This window comes from Nesoenas mayeri (assembly GCF_963082525.1).
Source record: "Nesoenas mayeri genome assembly, chromosome: 6".
In the NCBI taxonomy this organism is placed as follows: Eukaryota; Metazoa; Chordata; class Aves; order Columbiformes; family Columbidae; genus Nesoenas; species Nesoenas mayeri.
The window spans coordinates 12,949,964-12,969,697 of NC_137545.1; the positions used below are offsets into that span (position 1 = coordinate 12,949,964).

A 19,734-nucleotide genomic window follows, 5' to 3' on the forward strand; every position below is an offset into this window, starting at 1 on the left:
TGTTATGTTTAATGAAGATGGATCCAGATGTGCATCACATGGGTTGTTGTCCTGATGACTGGTGAAACTTCAGTTTTTCTGCTTATGTTTGGTCACTTATATTTAATGGAAAAAAATTCCTTACTTGTGACATTGCATTTCTTTTTGCGTAGGTTTTTTTGAAACCTTTTGATTCAATAGAGTTCTGTTGAAAACAATGCAAGGCGATTTTGTTTTCTAGTGCATGAGAGATTGCAAATCTGAAGTTGTGATCAGAAGCATGTGGTGGATATGACAGGAAAGAACTAGCACCTTGATGTTATTGTTCTGAGGAAGCTGACGTCTCTCTCTATTTATGCCCTAAGAAAATGTCATTCACATTTCCCTTTTAACTAACAGAAACTAATTAGCCAGGACCACCATTGTCAAGTGGTTACATAAAATGATGCGTAGATGTTAACTCAAATTACAATCCTAATGCTAGCTTTGTATCAACAAAGGGCGTCCTCTCAACAAATCATCACTTCCTAAACAAAAAAGCTGTTTTTATGTACTGCGTGTGTGTATAAGAGCTAATTAACTGTAAACCATATGTAATGCAGGCAAATCCTTTCATAGCTGTTTTGTAGCCCTGCACAGTATGGCTTCAATAGAATTTCACAGCAGCTCTGAGTAGATGATGGGGAAGGGAAACCACCTCTAATAAACTGCTAATGTTCATTGCTTTTATGGTGCTCTGTTCCATTGCTTGGAGGAAAGTGTTCCATATGTTTTGTATTTTTATAGAATAATTATAGTCATTCTGGAGGGAAGAGGAAGAGAATCTCTGTAACATAAGAGGAGAAGTAGGATCTGTGAGTACAAACTAAGCAACATTACTTGATTGGTAAAAGATGCTACTCTTGAGAGACTTTTAATATGGAGCTTTCTGATACTATATCAGAACAGAGCAGTTGAAGAAACAGATTTCTGTATTTTTTTAAGAATCAAGTCTATAAAAACAAGTAGTTTCTTGTTGTGCCTTTGTTGTTTGGATAGAGCTTACACTTAATCTTTTTAGGACAGGCTGATAAAGAAATCCCTGTTCTGTGTGAGAATTTGATGCTACTGAACTGGTTCTCAAAACAGAGCTTTGCTGTGGGCACTTTTATTGTCACAGCAACATGTCACTGCCTGGAGCTTTAGGAGAAGTATGTTTTGAGTACCCCTGTGGCATGAATGAAAGTCCCTGCAGTGATGTCTTGAGCTCTCCTGCTTTTTACCACTCCCGCTTAGTAAGACTGGTTTACTTAGGAAGGGAGCCAGGTGGGTTTTCCTTCTCTTCTGCTGTACGGATCTGACCACAGATAAGAAAACTCTCATTGTATTAAAACTTCTGTTCTATAACATGTTCAGAAAGATTTATGTGGGATCTGACAGGGCTTCTACTTCATCTGCTTGGCTCAGCATGGTTGGCTGGTACGGTCTCATAGTATGGAAGGATTTGGTAGGTTCTTCTACTACAGAGAGAAATAAACTGTTAAGGTTGGGAGAGTCAAAGAACTAGATGCAATTGTCATGCAAGTGCTTTTTAAAATCCATTCCGTGGCTCTAATAGTTTGAAGCTCACATTGAGAGTACGCAGGATGGAATTAAACCAGAAATCTGATGTTTCTGGTGTTTGTTATACGAAGAGTGGAATACTCTTGCAGTATATTGAGGTTGTTGATACCCATAGACCAAGTTTCTCAACACCTCTGCTTGTTTAGTGGGTTTGGTTGATGCTCATGATTGTGCCATGTTGCACATCAAACAGAGAAGTGCTACAAGGAGGTTACAGAAATTGCCTTAGCATGTCGCACTGTGACTAAGTGTGGCAGTGCCTGTTGTCTGATTGGGTATGTCCCAGCCATCGCACCTTCTTCAGCTGCTGAGCTCTGAAGAACCACTAGAGCAGTGCCCAGTCTTACAAAGGGAAGCAAGCAGGTTTCTTGAAGATACGTGCAGGGACTTGTATTTGGTCGGCTTAGCTTAGCACCCAAGGTAACATAATGAAATACATGGTACCTCTGTTATCCTCAAACTTCATGCCAAATGTTCATTGAGTTGTACTACGCAATGGCTTGAGTACAAGGTCCAACATGATGAGCTGCATGCATATGTTCAGACCCCCTGAACAGCAAGCCTTCTTGGTTTCATCAAAAGTGTCATGAAAAGTACACAAAATGCAATGAACACAGTATTTTCTGAGCACCGGAGTTCTCTCAGGTCATCACCAAATTTCTTTGCAGGGACTTCTCTCTAAAAGCTTGCTCTTTCTCTTTGCTACCACAAGTTGAAAAATAATTTTTCAAATAAATTTAAAATAAGAAAATTCTTTGTTCAGAAAAGTGACTAAATTTTTTTTTACTGAAACATGAGCAGAAAAATCTAGAAGTGATTAGGCTGAACATGGTAGGTCACTGCTGAAAGACAAGAAGCATTTGGAAATTCCAAATTGAAAATGGTTTATTAGAATGGAAAACACCACATAGCCCTATTGCAGAGGTCACTTTTATTTCTTCTCAGGCTACATAAGCCTTGTGTTGTGTGTCTGTACTGGTTTGGCTGCACAAATAATATATGACGCAGAAATAAAACTGTGCCATGAACAAGTGACCTTATTATAGAGCAACAGTATGTATCTCACCACTCTCCAATGGGTTTCTTTTATGGCTTGAAATGAGGATTTAATTTGGATTTAATGTTGGTATAAATTAATTATCTATTATTAAAAATACATTTGTAGAGCTTTAGAAATATGTAAGATATAAAGTTGTTTAAACCTCAGTGAATGGTTTCTTAATAATACATTAATATTTAACATATAATAAATCAGAACTAAAGCTTGCAGTCCTACTTCCAATCTACCTGCGTAATGCAGGATTTGTCACTCTTTCATATTTAGACAATTTACATGACAAATGTATTTGAGTTCAGAGTCCAACCAAGACTTAATTGTCTGCATTCTGGCTTACTTGCTGTGACCTGTGAGGAGATAAAGGAGCTGCAATTCTTGCATTTAAATAGGAAGCTCTTGGTTGGGATTCTTTAGAACAGTACATTGATGTAGTGGTGGGCTTGGTTTGTAAGCACGTATACAGTCACGTCTGCTTAATTAAATCTCTTCAGATCAAAGTATCTTAAACCATGCAGTCTGCTGCTGGTGGGGACTGCATTTGCGTTTAGGATAGATTTATTCCTTTCTGGTATTCATAAAGTAATCTTGCAAGAATTTCCCCCATGCATGCTTTTCCCTTGCATATTTAAAACCAGTTAAATATTTGCTGGAGTGATCAAGTGTAGAACACTTGATGCAGATGACAATTTGTACTTGAAGTCTGCAAATGGCATTACCTTTTTTTGTTTTACATGCAAAAGTATATGTTCTACTTCTCAAGCTAATTTGCAGCAGATTTTCCAATATTAGATAAAATAAAACTTGTTAGTGATGATAATACGGTTCACAGTAAATCTTTTTCATTTGTTTTTGCATAAATGGGAATACCAGCTTTGAACTTGATAAGACGTTTTCCAGTTTTACCAGTGTATAGGCTGCAAACACAATGGTAAGCTAATAAAACGAGCTGTAGGTTTGAAGGAATTAACAAGCTTCTGTCCCTTGGTGCTACGTGTGGAAAGTTGTACTGCAGTAGTTACCAAATGTGAAAGCATTACCACAAATACCAGCAACTGTACAGGAATCGAGCATTAATAAATCAAGACATTAGACCAGATCACTATATCTTACTGTAATGTTTTTCTTGTCATGTTGTAAACTGAAGTAACAGCGTGGGAAAATAGATGTAGGGTTTCAAATAACTACATTCAAATTGTAGTGAGAAAGAGGGCCTAATATAATACTAATCTCATTTCCCATGCAATGTGCCCTCTCTGTTAGTTCAGCTTATTTTCCATTTCCTGTAAAACAGAGTTATTTTGTGTGTTTTCTACCTTGTTTTATAGGTACTGGATAGGATTGAACAAGAATGTAGACCCTGTACTTTCAGAAAGACTTAGTCATTTCCCAGGACTCTACGTTAAAGAGATTTTAGAGAAGAGTCACCAGCCTGGTAGTGAGGAGGTTTGAGAGCTCAAACTGCTAAAGCTTTTTTTTTGGCTGGAGGTCAAAGTATAGAGCCTGATGATTATCCAAAAGTACAAAGGTAAGGAGCAAAAGTTTGCTTAAAGATGCCATTGGTCTAGCAGACTGAAAAGGAGAGTGGGGTGTCTGTGAGATAATTTAGTGAATGAAACCTGAGGAAAGACACATTCAAAGCAGCAAAATGCCAGTGCATTTCTAATGAGGATTATTAATCCCTGGAGTGATTTTTGTGGGTGATATTCTGTTCTCTAGCACCAGACTGGAACTTTTTCTTGCAAGCACAATGACTTTGTGCCAAGCTTGTAGGCTGTGCTACACAGATACTCAGGCCAGAGAATTTTGCTGGTTCTTCCTATTATTTTTTACAGTGTGTGACATAACACTTTCATGTCTGAGATTATAGTTTCCAGCTATGATCAGCTTTTGGCTCATTCTCTAAGTTTAGGACCCAGAGTTCCTCCTCTGAACTTTGATTCCTGCTACTGACTTGGACACAAACCAGCAAACCTAGCTGCTGAATATTGGACTTTGGTTCCTGCCAGCTTTGGTGAGGCACAGAGTGAGAGTTCCAAGTGACTTTACACAAGGTTCCTGTTATGCTGGCACATCTTGTTCATTATCAGTTAGGTCAGTTAAAATTCTCAGTTTTCAGACTGTCCTTTGCTAGGATAGAGGAGAAACTCATTCGGATCTTAACCTGTTTGACTGAAGTCTCTTGCTTCGTGCCTGTATTCACTTAAATGAGACATTCATTTTGAATAAATGTAGTAGCATTTTTATGTGTTAGTGGTTTGGCATTTGTATTTTATATTGAAGAACTGAAGGGAAATTGTTTCCCGTGACTTAGTTTCACCACTAATGACTCAAATTCAAAGGTCTAATTTGTCCATCTCTATCAGGTTTTCTAAGCCTTAGATACTAGTGAGGTACTTAAGTATCTTATATTGTGTTGCAGGGCAGACTCTTTTTTTATTATTTCTTTTTTGGTCCTCTCCCTCTTCTTATTTTCCCTCCCTTCCTTTCCTGGAAGATGCTTTGATGAAGCTGTACATTTGGTACTATGAAGTTTTAGAAAGTGTGGCCTCTTGATATTGGTTTTATTTGTATGTAACCTTTGAAAGTGAAGTTTTCTTTAGCGATGACAGTCGGTTTGTCAAAATACTTCACGCTTATGTTCAATCTGATGTAAATTTTTAATGACACCATCTTCACACGCTGGTGAACAAGCTCTTTTGAGGACGTATTGGCTATTTAATCAATAAACAATAATGCTGCTAATAATTTCTGTAGTTATCTGAGATTAGGCAAATGATCGAACAGCAAGGAAAGGTTATAGAATAATGTGAAAAATGTGCTGGCTAGTTCTGACTGAGCTTCTCATTGGCAGAGAGTTGTGAGGAGCTTACTGTGTATTTGCCTGTGCTGGTATACCTCTCTGCAGGGCTGGTAATCCCTCATCCCGAACAGTTGTGGTATTTATGCAGAAATTTGAGAACAAATTCAACCTTGTCATCAGAACAAAAGCCAAACTTCGGTTAAACATGGTCCAGTCATGATGTAATCCCTGATTTGTAAATTATATGAAGTTTTTCTTGTAGTACCTGCAGAAAAATTATCTGAAATGCAATCAACCTTTTAATTAGCAGGATGACCATGAGCCAGCACTGTGCCCTTGTGGCCAAGAAGGCCAGTGGCATCCTGGGGTGTATTAGAAGGTTAGTAGGTCGAGAGAGGTTCTCCTTCCCTTCTACTCTGCCCTGGTGAGACCACACGTGGAATATTGTGTCCAGTTCTGGGCCCCTCAGTTCCAGAAGGACAGGGAACTGCTGGAGAGGGTCCAGTGCAGGGCAACGAAGATGATGAAGGGAGTGGAGCATCTCCCTTATGAGGAAAGGCTGAGGGAGCTGGGGCTCTTTAGTTTGGAGAAGAGGAGACTGAGGGGTGGCCTCATTAATGTTTACAAATATATAAAGGGTGATTGTCAGGAGGATGGAGCCAGGCTCTTCTCAGTGACAACCAATGTTAGGACAAGGGGTAATGGGTTCAAAGTGGAACACAAAAGGTTCCACTTAAATTTGAGAAGAACCTTCTTCTCAGTGAGGGTAACAGACACTGGAACAGGCTGCCCAGGGAGGGTATGGAGTCTCCTACTCTGGAGACATTCAAAACCTGCCTGGACGCCTTCCTGTGTAACCTCATCTGCGTGTTCCTGCTCCAGCAGGGGGATTGGACTGGATGATCTTTCGAGGTCCCTTCCAATCCCTAACATTCTGTGATTCTGTGATTATTGCAAACTCTTTCATAAAATTACTTGTCTTAGGCTGCCAATACCTTGCCTGTGGCATAGTCTGTCCATTAGAAACACAGGCCATCAAAGCAATATACCATGTTACTTGCCTCTTAAAATGCTCTCTTGGATTTTCATTATATGTTCTTATTTTACTTGCTGTTCCATTTTAAATCATAGCTGTCTACTTGTAGTAAACCTCGTGATGTTTAGGTATGTCACTGATATTAAATAGCACAGATATTTCTTAGAAAGCAGAGAAGCCATAAAGTACCATAATCTGAATGGAAAGAAGAGGTGACAGTGGAAAAGTAGAAGCAAACAAAAGGATGGAGAATGTGTGTTTAATTATTTGTTACCGTTTGTTTTGCTCCAGTTAATGCTGTTAAGGTTCAACTAAGTTAGAACCCATGGGCTTGATGTCAGTGTTGCTGAGTATAGTCTTACAGGTCGTGCTGAAGAAACGGTAGGATATGGCGATTCTTAGTTTTGGCAATATAGCATGTTAATCTGCAGATCAATCTGAAAGTGATGAGAGTTGGACTCAGTTTCCTTGCGGGTCTTTTCCAACTCAGGATATTCTATAATTCTATGATGCTGGGAAGAATGACGATGATGTATGGATCCTGTAGGTTGGTTGGCTAGAAGCAGACTCAGTGATGACTTTGTAGACTGGAGGGAGGAGGGCTAATTCTAGTTGTGCAAGTCACCAATGTGGCAGTGGCCAAACCAGTCACTTCTATGTTCCTACTAGGCTTGAATCAACCATTGGGAAGTTTTCAGTGGGCTCTGTATTGGCAGGCATTGCTTAGTTTGATTGAATAACCTTCCTTAAAGAAAATGTGTAAATTTCAGGAATAAATTACCTCTTTCCCTGCCACTCATGATCTGATGTAGGGGGAAAGGAGGGGAAGTAAAAAGGATTCCTGCATTAAAAATGGACAACTAGTTGTTAATATGCATAGTCTTAATCACAGTAAGGATAATAGACAAAGAACAGATTGAAGAGATAATATTCTAGCTTTAAACAGTCCCATCTACTGTAGATATGTTTTTCGCTCTCTCGTGGTAGCGATGTCCTCTGCATGTAAATGACTTGGATGCAGGCTAAATTCAGTGTCTCACCACTTCAGCTGTGCATGAACACTCGCTCTCTCTGATTTACTGATCAACCAGTGGATCAGATACCAAATTCCAAACATTGGGATGTTTGAGTCATCTTTTAATCAACAGATTTTTAAAGTAAGGGAGCTCCTTTCCTTTCCAGGAACATTCCAGTGGGCAAAAGGCAGTTACTAAGAAAGCAAGCCAAAACCTATAGCTGTAGCAGTTATGTTTGTATGTATTCTCTCTAGCTAGTTTCATCAACGTTTTTGTGCTCTTCTCACTTAAATAGTTCAAATACATATATCTTGAAGTGGAATGAGGGGCATTCCCTCTCTCTTTATGATGGAGGTAGGAAAATGAAGATGTCTGAGTCTTCTCTAACCTTATTTTCTTGAGCCCTAATGAGCTTCAGAAGCTGTGAGCCGTAAGAGATGTAGAAGGTCAGCAGGATCTGCTGTCTGCTGGACAAGCTGGTACTTAGCTTTGGGGGTTTGGTGGTAGGGAGAGAGGAAGGTGTTTGTGGCTGGAAGAAGAAGGTGGTATTTTTAAACTGAATCACCATTTTCCTAGATGTTTGGCCTGCTCTGTTCTGGGAGTTGAGCAGCTATTGGAAGAGGACTATTTTTAACATTTGGAAGATTCATAGTTAAGGTAGTATCTGCAATAAATTCTGGAATCTTCTATTATACTGAAACTTGGGAGAAGGAAGAGCTGTTTTACTAAATTATGATTTGCTTTTATGTGGGCTATACTGTACTGCGAAATAATCACAATAAACCAGCTGTTGCAGAGTCTAGGTTACTCTGAGCAGTCTCCTCACCATGGACACAAGCTGTTTTTCTAATCAAGTCACATCTGTGACTGTCAAGATGATAGGAAGTTGCTGTGTACATAGACACACACACACACAAAATCATCAGTACAGCTGATAATAGAAGATGAGGATAATATTCACAAAGACTGGTTTCCCTTGGCTTGCTTTCCAGACAGGGAAGCAGAATAGATTCCTTTAGGTGGCTGTGGTTACAGAAGAGTTGAAGGTGGGTGGGTTTGGAGCTTCTAAGTTTAACTTCTTTGGGTTTTTTTCTGAATGGTTTCTGTGGAAATGCTGGCAGTGGGATTACAACTAGAATTAAGAGGAGTTGTAAGATGCATCAGAGTTTCTCTCTGCTCCATTTGGCAATATAAGAACTACTGGGAGATGACTGATAAATTACAGACATAAAAGAATTTTGGGGCATATTATCATATAGAAGATGATCCTGTATAAGCCTTGAGTCAGAAGGAGGAACTCGATTTTATGTGAGTTTTTCCACGTAATCATATAGGATTTTCTAATGATTGATGTAATTTGTGTAGGGTGTTTAAACAGAATGCTATCCTTGTAAAATAATAGTGATAAATCCAAAAGTAGCATCAGGCATACTTAGAAATAAATTCCTTATACCCAGCTCTTTATCTACCTTGGATTTTCCTTGATATTTATGAGCACTGGCTGCATTTATTCCCTGCTATGCTCTACAAAGATAAATTCCGCATATTTAGAACTCAAATGAGGAGTAGCTAAAATATATGCTGAAATTAACAGCATCATGGCCATTACTAGTATTCTAATAAATGTCTCAAATGCTATATTTATGTATACATTTATACCAGTGTGGAATGAAGTGTTACTATGTTTAAGCATTAGTATTTTGATTTAGACATGGAAGGAAAAATTTTTAATAATATATGTGTGTGTGTGTGTATATATATATATATATATAGTATGAATGTATGGAATACATGCCCGATATTCCATATTTCCAAACACATTCTTCTACAAATTCTCCATGCGCTCTAATCTCAATGTAGGTCCAGAATATACTTCAGTACTGCCACTTGTTAAAAAAAACTCAGCTGAAACCCACGTAAGCTCTACATTTATCACAAAACAAATGGTTGGATATGAAAAGAAACTTGAAGACTGGGAGCAGAGTGTGACAGTTCTGTTCTCATCAGTTTATCATGTCCCGTTTTGTTTTGATGTTGTGTTTGTGGGCTTTCTTTTTTCTTTGTTGTTTGGTTGGTTGGTTTGGTTTGTCCCCTCTGCCAGTGTCTAGTGCTGAACCTTAGTCTGAGTGCTCGCTCGTGTGAAGAGGCCTGTTCACCCTGGCTCATGGGAGTGTAGATGCAGAGCTGGACCAGAAGCGGTCTGACATGAGTTAGAGCTCTCTTTAATTTACAGAGTCTGTTCTAACAAGGAGAAACGTGAAGTCACAAAGACTTCAGGAGGAGGGAATCTGGGTCAGAATATGAGACTTGGTCGCCGAATACAGTGTTTGAAGGTTCCCTGCTGTGAAATACTCTTGGAGTTTGTGAAGGCAAACACTTGCTGCTCCATATGATTCTAAGACGGAATGGAAAGGAGTCCAGTATTCACAGCCACTTGAACAAAAAAATCTGCTCTGTGCTCCTTAAATCTTATGAATGATTACTCTCAGGAAAGACTGATATTCCAAAAAACAATCAAAGGAGGCAGGTGTAAAAAGAGAGTTCAATGCATTTTCAAAAGATGATTTGTGAAGTAAAAATGAAGGACATGGTGTAGAGAAACCTTCCTCCAGCTCCTTAAAGGTAGGCAAACCACCTGTGCAGTCCTACCAGCAAAATTTTGCTTAGTTGTGTGTGGTTTTGGAGAATTTGTGTGTTCATTTGCTCAATTTCTGTGAAAGCTTAACTGGAGCTTAAGTAATTTACAAGCATTTTCTAGTGGAATGTGGAAAGTGTTTAAAAAAATGCAGAAAGAAGAGTACAGGTTTCATCCTAATGGTTATTTTAAATACTCCTGAACATTCCTTTCCGTTCTCTATTCTTTACAGTTTGATTTGTCACCCAGATGAAGTGAATTTCCCTCCAGCTCCTGGACCAAATACTGGGTACCAAAACTTCTAGAGAGCAAACTATTGAATGTCTAATTCATCATGAATACATGTCCTCAGAGATCAGATTTTTTTTCCAAACTCTGAATTATACACCGGTCTACATAATTGTTTGTTAAATGTAAAGAAAAAACCAGCACGCATTAGGCTGAATCAAGCTGCCACCTGAAGTGTTAATAAATTCCTATTAATACTGCCTGCAGTATTCACTCATCTGTACAGTCACTGGTGCAGCAAAGCAGAGGGCAGGTTTAAATAATTTCTGAGCCATTTAGGCTCAATTTCAGCCTTCTGCTTGAGAAGATGTACAGGAGGCAGGGTGAAGGTAACTGGCCTGTCGTTGTCTGCTAAAACATATAATAGAAAACAATATATAGCAATTAAGCAAATGTTACAAAAATCTGCCCTGAACACCTGTTGCAGAGTGGAGGAGGAATGTTCCTGCTCCGTTTCAATAGCCACTTTTATACTACAATTTGTATTCTCTATGTGCCACAGCTCCCATTGAGTGTTTTGGCTACCTACTGATATAATATGGGCACTACTTTGTATTTCTCCAGCTTCTCAAGTGGTGTGATGTGCTCTGCCTCAGACTGTGCTGCTCTGTGGTACTTTTGAATTTGACTGTTAATGGATAAAAAGCAGGGCTGGCACACAAAGTAGTCTGTCAGCATATAATGTCAAACAGGAAAACACACTGTTTGAGAAAACCGTGTTTTCTTATTTGTAATTTCACGTACACAGACATAACGTAGAGCCAGTTGACTGCAACTGATTACAGGGAAGCAGGCTGGGTTTATTGCTTCTAATAGGAATGCTTTATGCAGAGAGAAGCTCTTTGAGCTAATGTTGATAGTTCTAGTTTCAGAGCAGTCCATCAGTGCCCATGGTCATTACAGGTCTAGTTTTCTTTATTTTCAAGCAAAGTTTTCTTCCAAAGAAAATGAGAAATATGACAAGTGTATAAAGAGGATTGTTCTTTTACTTGATGAACTGGCTTCACCTGTGAGTCCAATCTAGGGGATTTAACTGGCTTTCTGTCACAGATAAATCAATCTGCATTATATGGGGTCTGACTTGGCATATTTTACAAGGAACATTAATCTGCTTACTTAAAGCACAAGCCTTAAAACAAAGTCACTGTGCAAGTTCTTAACAATAGCATTCATTTTTTTATGTTGTGGCAGAAGAGAAGAATCTCAGACTAAAAATACCAGGGGTGCAAGAGGCGTCAGATGGGTTTTAAAGGGAGAGAAGCCCATGAAAAGCCTCCATATTGGTACTGTAATCCCAGAAATTTGTGTTTATTCCCAGTCAGCTGTATTAACAGGGAGTTAAAATTGCGAGTTCTTTGTAATTTATGATGAAAACATAACAGAAATGTGGTTGTTGTCCTAAATTATGCAGTTCAGATTTAAAAGTAGTTTTAAAGAAATCCATTATGGGTGCTTAATGACAATAAAGATGTCATAAATTTATAATCAATATGTATTAATGTCTAGAATGCTAAGTTATATTCATTTTCAAAGCTATATTAAATATTTATTTTGCTGAGTGAAATGCGAAATCCTATCTTTTTTTTAAAAAAAGAGGCATGGGTAGGACACTTTTACAATTTAAAGAACGTACATAATATAGGTGTTTGCATCTTGTTGGTGTTTTGTTTTCAATAAATGCCATGATCACCAAAATACATGCAAACCGTGAGTAAATTATGTCGCTACATTAAACATTTTGATGTATCCTAACAGCACAGTTGCTCTCAAGAGCACATCTTGGTTAGTGGTACACCAGATTGGAACGGGTATGTGTACAATGTCCAGTACAGACCTCAAGTCTCTGTTCTGCATGTTCTCATTTCGCAAAGTCAGTGCAAAAACTTTGATCTTACGGATAACTTGATTATAGTGGTGTAGAAATGTCTTTAAATCCTTGCTTGAGGAAGGCTTCCACATAGGAACCAGTGTGGGTAAGGGACAGTTTTGGCTATAGATCCCTGTTTGTCAGCTTTAGCCTTGTCCAAAGTGAAAACTGTGTTTGAGGTTAAACTGCTGAGTAGACCTAAATACAGACTGCAACGTTGTTGAAAAGTTGTGCCTAGAACTACCTGCCACCAGAGTTTAACTGCAGCTAGGTGACAGTCCAATGGAATGCAGTTTGCCCTTATCTGGATTAAATGTGGAATTGGTAGTAATCATGAGATCATCTGTGAACTAAAATTTGTGTTTGTGCATGAAAAAAACTCCTAATCTGTACACAAATGGTGACATTTGTCAGTGTTCAAGCATGCCGAGATTAGGTGGGGAAAGGGAGCCTTTTTCTTGAAAAAGAAAAACATAAAGCAAAGTGTGTCTTAAAGTGAATAATGTAAGATTAAGTCTTCCTAGCCCAGGGAGCGCTGCTTGGTGAACACCAGGCACTCTGGAAGTTGTAGTTGTAGAGCTCTGCCAGGGGAGTGCTGCACAGCAGAGAGAAGCTGTTAAAACACACACAAATTTGCTTCCCAGTCTGGTTGTTTATCTTGTGTATTTTTAACACCAAGTTTATCATTCCAGGATTAGTAGAATCCATTAGATTTCTAAAAGTACAGCTTCAAAGGTGGCTGAGCTCCCCGCTGACGGAAGGGGTGAGGAATGCAGTACGAATCATCCATCAGGAAAAAACAATGCCTTGATAATGAAAACTTACAAGAAGTGACCACTTAGCAAATACTCAAAGTTATAAGGAATCCTGTTTGGAAATACAGGTGAAATTTGAAGGTAGGGAAGGTTGAGGCAGGAATTTAAAGCCCTCTAACAGCTCAGCTTCAAAGCTCAGTTTATTTTCATATCATGTTAGGTGGGTTAATGCCCAAGATAGAAAAAACAGGTGTTCTTTCTCAACTTTACTCCATGGACCACAATTCTATTTCCTTTCTCCCTTCTGCTGTGCTCTCCAGTCAAGAGTACGAGACCATGTACTCATCTAAATCAGTAATTAGGCTTTAATACCTGCTCTCAAAATACTGTGGGAATGGCAGATGTTTTGATGTTTTGGATGGATGGAACGATACGAGCCCCCCTGTTGCGCATCCTTGTCCATCTTGGAATACTAACTTTGAAATTTTTGTCTCAATTTTGGTGTGTGGGAGTACGTATTACATGATTTTAAATATGAAAACACAGTACACATTTTAAAATAAATATATATTATTCATTTCTCCTGAGGGAATACTAGAATCTTACTTTCAACTTTTAGCCACAGATACACAGTTTCCAGTTTAAAGGCAGGATTTTTCACATGTTGTGATATTTTCCCTCCCACTGCCTCCCCTGCTGCCGCCTTTTCCAATCATTAATTGGGCGTTCTGTCCTCAGCTGAAGGGGGATAGCAAATTAATTATATGGGGTTGAATTATGATTCATATTTCTTGGAATGCTGAGTCTCTTTTGATGAGCATGAAAGTCCAGAAACAGCTAGCAGAGATTGTTTTTGTCCTTTCGGGTAGATTTTCAGTATGTAAAGGAAAGCAGCAGAGTATCAGGAGTTTCCTGTTGGGGAGTTCGTGGTGGAGCTGAGATGTGAGCTGGGATTGACTATTGGCTGCCCATTATTTATGCTGGACAGGCAGGTCTGATGTGGAACTAACTCTCTTTGCTTGGCTTTAGCCTTCCTGAGCCCTAACAGAAATGGAGCCTCCATGCTTTTAAAAATGGCTTTAACAAAATAGAGATTTTATAGTGAAATTTTTGTCTCTGCATCAACATTGTTCCCATTAGCTTTCATGGAATTAGGTTTAAGCGGGGAGTAGTCTGAGGTGAGAAAAGGTAGCAAATTGCATTCACAGAGGTGGTTGTGGGACAATAACGCAGTGTATCATGGTTTAGTGGTGGACTTGGCAGTGCTAGGTTATTGGTTGGACTTGATGATCTTAAAAGTCTTTTTCCAACCTAAACAATTCTATGGTTCTATGGATTAAGCCCGTAATGCCACTAGAGATAAGGAGATATGTGTGCCCAGCTGTGTGTGAAGCTGAACTGTTGTTTAGGTGCACATCCAAAAAATGGATTTGATTTATAAAAAAAACCAAAACGGTAGAAAGGTTTTATATCTTCAATGCAGCATCGCTGATGAGTGCCACCTTGCAGGGATCCATGTTAAACAGACTTAATGATGTAGAGGAAAGGTAAATAGTACGTTAATGAAATTCAGCAGGGTATTAAATATAAGACACTGCAAATGTGAAAATAGTAGAGAAATGATACATGATACTTGAAGGTGCTAGTAAAGTAGATAGAAAAGCAAAGTCAGCCTAACAAAGGTAAGTAAAAATAACCCAAATGCAGTAGGTGACACCCAGAAAAGTGGGCTTAGAAAATAATTTTTCTGTGTTTGGAAACAACAGTGAACTGCACTGATGATACCAGAAAGCACTGAAGGCAGTGATTTGTCATTTGGTATTGTAGCAAATAAAACATGTAATTGTTGACTTTGGGGCTTAGCTCAGTAGCAGAGCGAGGAGAAGCCGTATGGTACACAGTCGCATCCGTTTAGGTCTGTGACGTTTGTGTCTGTCGTGACTTTTTTTTCAAGGATAGTGGACTTAATAGTGAAGGAAGCTGAGCACAATTTGAGTTCAAAATAAAACTTCTTTTGCATTACAGTTATTTGTTTAGCATTTAAATATGGTTTTTTTACCTCACATATTATATTATTCCCCTTACGCTCCCTTTTTAAGCTTGCTTAACAGTGTGTTTAGGTGGTACCTCCTTAAAATTCAGATATAATATGCAATTACGTCATATTTCACATTAATGACTAAATGGTTGTTTGGTGAAGGTTTTGAAAACTACTTAGTATTTTTCAATTCATTACTAAACATAATAAGAACTTTCTTTTAAAGTCAATGGGAGTTGACACAATGCATCATAAAGATTCGTTTCACTAAAAGTGCTGCAAGGAATTTGTAACTTCATTTTATTTTCTTCACTAGTCATTATGTTTCCTTTGGAATCACTTCGTTATTATGGTCTATCATGCAAACATGGTTTGGACCATTTTTAGTGTTCACCGTACCATAAAACTCTAATTATTTATTTTGACAGCTGTTATGATAGTTATTTAGTAGGCACTTTAAAGCTGAGAGATCTCCTGCCTGTTTTGTCAGTCTGTAGTTTGGTGGTGTTTGTTAAAAATTACATGATTGTTTATATGGCATAAAAAAACCCAATTCCTCTCCTGAAGAACATTAGTCAGTAGTAGCTCCACAGAAGTCTTTCTGATGTTCAGTGTTTGTTGCAATTGCCTATTAAAGTTTCTTGCATCAGCATCATAGAAAGTGCATGCAAATACAGAGGTGTGCTGTATTCGGTGAATATGCCAGGTCCTTTAATCTGAGCTCTGCACTCAAAATCAGCAGAGTAACCAATGGGATTAGAAAGGGGACTGTGCCTGAAGGCCCAGCTAGAGGAAGGAGGAGTGTCTTTGCCTGAGGAGTAGGTGGTGCTGGAATTGGAGCATCATAATCCATTTCACAGCCAGTCAACATTCAGCTTCCTTTATCTTCAGGCTTATGGTTTCCACAGTGTTGTGTAGTGCCAATGTGTTTTTTCCCTTGGCAAACATGAAAGCATTTCTTTGAACACTGTGCTTTAATAACTAGATGTGGGAGTATGAGGACCGTTCAGAGATGCGCTTCAAAACGGTACTCAGTGGTAACATAGGCACACCTTAATATACCAAACCAGCTTAGATGGCACTGCTTTCCACTGCTCAGCCTTATGGTAGGACATAAAAAGAAGACTAAAGGGACAGATAAATCAATTTACTGTTTTTGTGGGAGACTCCTTTAAATTTTCAATAGCTGTGTGCTTTTTATTAATAGGCCATAATGCATCTTCTGTCATCATTCATACATAACTGAAGAAGGCTGTTAAAGCATAGCAGTGATATTTCCACAATCTTGACAACAGTTAACCTATTTACTGTAGTCACCAAGAAGTTGTTCTGGCACCATTTATACTCTGCAGTTGTCCTGTTGTCTCTTTCTACCTATCTTTTTAGATATTGTTGGAGGGATGTTAAACATTGTGTGTTTATGCTAGTAAGTTGTCGGTATTCTGTGAAAATGCCTAATTTAAGGTTTTGGTTTGGAGGTTGCTACCCATCCTTTAGACATGGAGGAGGGAGAGAGATAGAAAACTGAGTCAGAGCACCTATCACTTTGACTTTTTCACCCGAGGGTGCTTGCTTCTCTCCAGTGACTGTGGACGTTCTCCACATATGGGCATCTAAGTCAGGGTGACTCTCTGAGACTGTCTTTTTGTTTTGTACTTGTATAATATCTACCATGATGCCAGCCTACTACTTCTTATTACTATGGAAAAACAAGTTAGTAATTGTAGCTCATGCTGCTCAAGATCCTGGAAAGCTGAGAGGAGTTATAGGAGTAGTGGCGGACAACAGGTCTTGTGCAAAGGCTGAGTCTCACTTGGCATTGTTCACAGGAGCTGTTGGGCTCCAACACACCAGTCTTTTGGTCTGGGATTTGGCTGTGCTGAAAAGCCACAGAAAAAACAGGTGAGTGCAGCCATAAACCAAACCAAAATATTTGTGTGTAATAATAATGAACCAGGAGTTCCCAGAAGGTGTGTGGTTCTAGTCATGAATTATGTTGTTCTTAGATAAGTATCCTCCACTTGAAGAAGGTGTTATGAGTATGATGCCTCCATTTTTGTCTGTGAAACACCACATTTGAAGTTGCCTCTCACTTCCTCCATAGTCAGTAAGACGCGTCATATTGGTAGTTTGGGAATGTTTCATTAATTTGTTTTCCCCTAAATGCACAGCCCATGAGTTAATCTAGATGTAGCCAATAAATAAACATAGTTAAAGCTCTTGAAAGAAAACTGCAGATACCTGTATCCTCATTTTGCCATTGCAGATTTGCGTTTGCCATCAAAGTGCATGTTGTGTCTCCTTGTCCACACAACTCCTCACATGTGCATGGTGGTTTGGAAAAAAGTAGAATTGGTATATTGGTTAAAAACAGGAAAAGTCATACCATAGGTTAATGTGTTTTGCCTGACTTCCCATTAGGACTGACTTAGAAATTGTGATCGTGAGACAGTTAATAAGCTTTGCAAGTGATTGTGTTATATGTACCCAACCATTCTTTGGTCTCTCTCTCTCTACTTAAAAATAAAGTCTCTGATTCTGATTGCTAGAACTCCTCTGATTGCTGCGGGAGTTATTGGTGGCCTCTTCATCATTGTCATTCTGGGCCTGACGTTTGCTGTGTATGTTCGGCGCAAAAGCATTAAAAAGAAGAGAGCATTGCGAAGATTCCTGGAGACTGAGGTGAGCGTGCTTGTCACAGAATATTTGAAAATACATGCAGAGCTATTCTGCTTTTCTGTTCAAGATGTTCAGGTCTTCATTTACCAGGGAGGTCTGCAGAAATCCTTTTGCTAACTTCTGCAGGACTGAACTGATGGAATGAATGAAGTTATTTCAAGATGTTAGTTTTCTGTACATATACAGATTCATGGCTTTTGAAGACCAAAAAAGATTCATGTGATCACAAAGTCTTGTTCCACCAGATTTTTGAACTCCCATCCTGCTCTTAATTGAACTTCTATCCCAGTTCGTCAGTATATTTAGCAGCTCTCATGCTTAAATATTACAGGTTTTCATCCAGTGCACACTGAGGTCAACTTTTAAGACTGAAGTAAGTTCAGCAAGCTCTGACGCAAACTTGAGAATGTTTAAATGCAGAGATTATCACTTACTGTTCTTCCCAGTGCCTGTATTGCCTTTGTGGTCTAGATTTTGTCAAAGTTTGTAGTCACAATCATGATGTATTTTATTAAGCTAAGATACTTCCCAGAGCCTTACCAAATGAGGTTCATTATTCTACTGGCAAAAAATATGTACTGGAGCTATAGGATGGTGTGCTGTGGCCCCTTGGTTATGCTCTTTGTAATGCCAGTGATGAAGGGGACAATCTAGGAAGTCTATTTAAACATAACACCAAATCTTTGTTAGCTACAGCAAAGGTGATTACTACCATCTCCTCAATCCTATCTTTGAGACACTTTGCAAGTGATGATAATTTTAAATTAGGGTTCCCCTTGTAAGATGATGAAGCTTGGAAATATTGTTAGATAGGGATTCTTTGATATTGTTGTTTCTGTTCTGTTCCAAGGGTCCTGCTCCCGCCCATCTCTACTGTAGAGCCTGGGAGCAAATGATACGTGCATCCCCCTTCTGTTCTGCCTGAGCATTTGTGTGCCTGGCTAGAGTTTCTGTTGCTTCTTAAATATTGTTTAGTTGTATAGAAAGTTTAATAATACTCACTGCCTTTAGGTATGCAAATCTTGCCATTGTGTCAGCCTTTACTTAAGCGCAAATGATTTTAAGCAGGTAGTTTTCACTGGATTTGAGTAGTATTGGCTTCTGAAGTCCAGGTCTTATTGTCCATTTGATCAGAGAGAGAGGCTGTGGTTGACAGCAGTTCCTGGGGGACCAAGGTCTTCTATAGAATATGTGGTGAAGCTGTTGTCTTGGCTGAAGGTTACTGAAGGTTAAATCAGGAGCATCCTGAGGTAGACACACAAGTGGCTATAGCTTCAGCTAAAGTCTGTAGTTCTAGTTGGAGGCAGTGACAGACCTGTTCTTTCTGTAGATCATCCTTGGTAAAACTCTACCAGCATTTATTTAGACACCCTGAATGCTTCTCTCTGACATACCTGTGTTGGTGGACTGTGGCACAGAAGCTGTTTTCACCCTTCACAAAAACACAGAGGTGTACTGCCAGGCTGTCTACCTTTCTTTTACACTAAATCTTCTTTCTTTCACCATGCAAGCACTGGGTATCTAAAGTGGGAAGGAGGAAAGAGAAACCACTCTAAAAAAAGTACAGCTCGCAAATCATTTCTGTGAGAACCTGACCTGTTGCTGTTTGGTTTTGTTATGTTTTCTTACTCTCATAACTTCCAGATACTGGTATTTTTTACCTGAACCAGAGTAGTCTGGTCAACTAACTGAGTAGTTCAAAGAGCCACTGAAGTCGTTCTCAAACTGCAGAGCTTCATGCGTTTAGCCTTGTAAACAGACAACTTCGAAATACTGCTGTGGTTTCAAACCAATTTGAGTAGTAGCAGCCCTGAATTATTTTCTTCATCCTGTAAAGGAACAGACTGTTTTTCATTGTTTAGAGTATTGTCTTTTTCATGGATTTTTAATTTATTTTTGAAAAAGCGTTGTTTTTTCTGGCAGAGATGGTATAACATTGAGATCTGAGAGCGTTTTTAACTGAATGTGCCATTTTGGCTCAT

At 38.9% G+C, this 19,734-nt stretch overlaps 1 protein-coding gene across 1 annotated transcript in view; it reads left to right on the plus strand.

The window, feature by feature from the left end:
- Positions 1 to 19,734, plus strand: part of ERBB4 (erb-b2 receptor tyrosine kinase 4) — a gene marked incomplete at both ends in the record, with an annotated part of 612,462 nt that overhangs the window by 476,801 nt on the left and 115,927 nt on the right. The window contains one exon of the mRNA XM_080346338.1: positions 17,623 to 17,755. Within this exon, the coding sequence (XP_080202464.1) occupies positions 17,623 to 17,755 (133 nt within the window). The remainder of the gene's footprint in view (positions 1 to 17,622; positions 17,756 to 19,734) is intronic.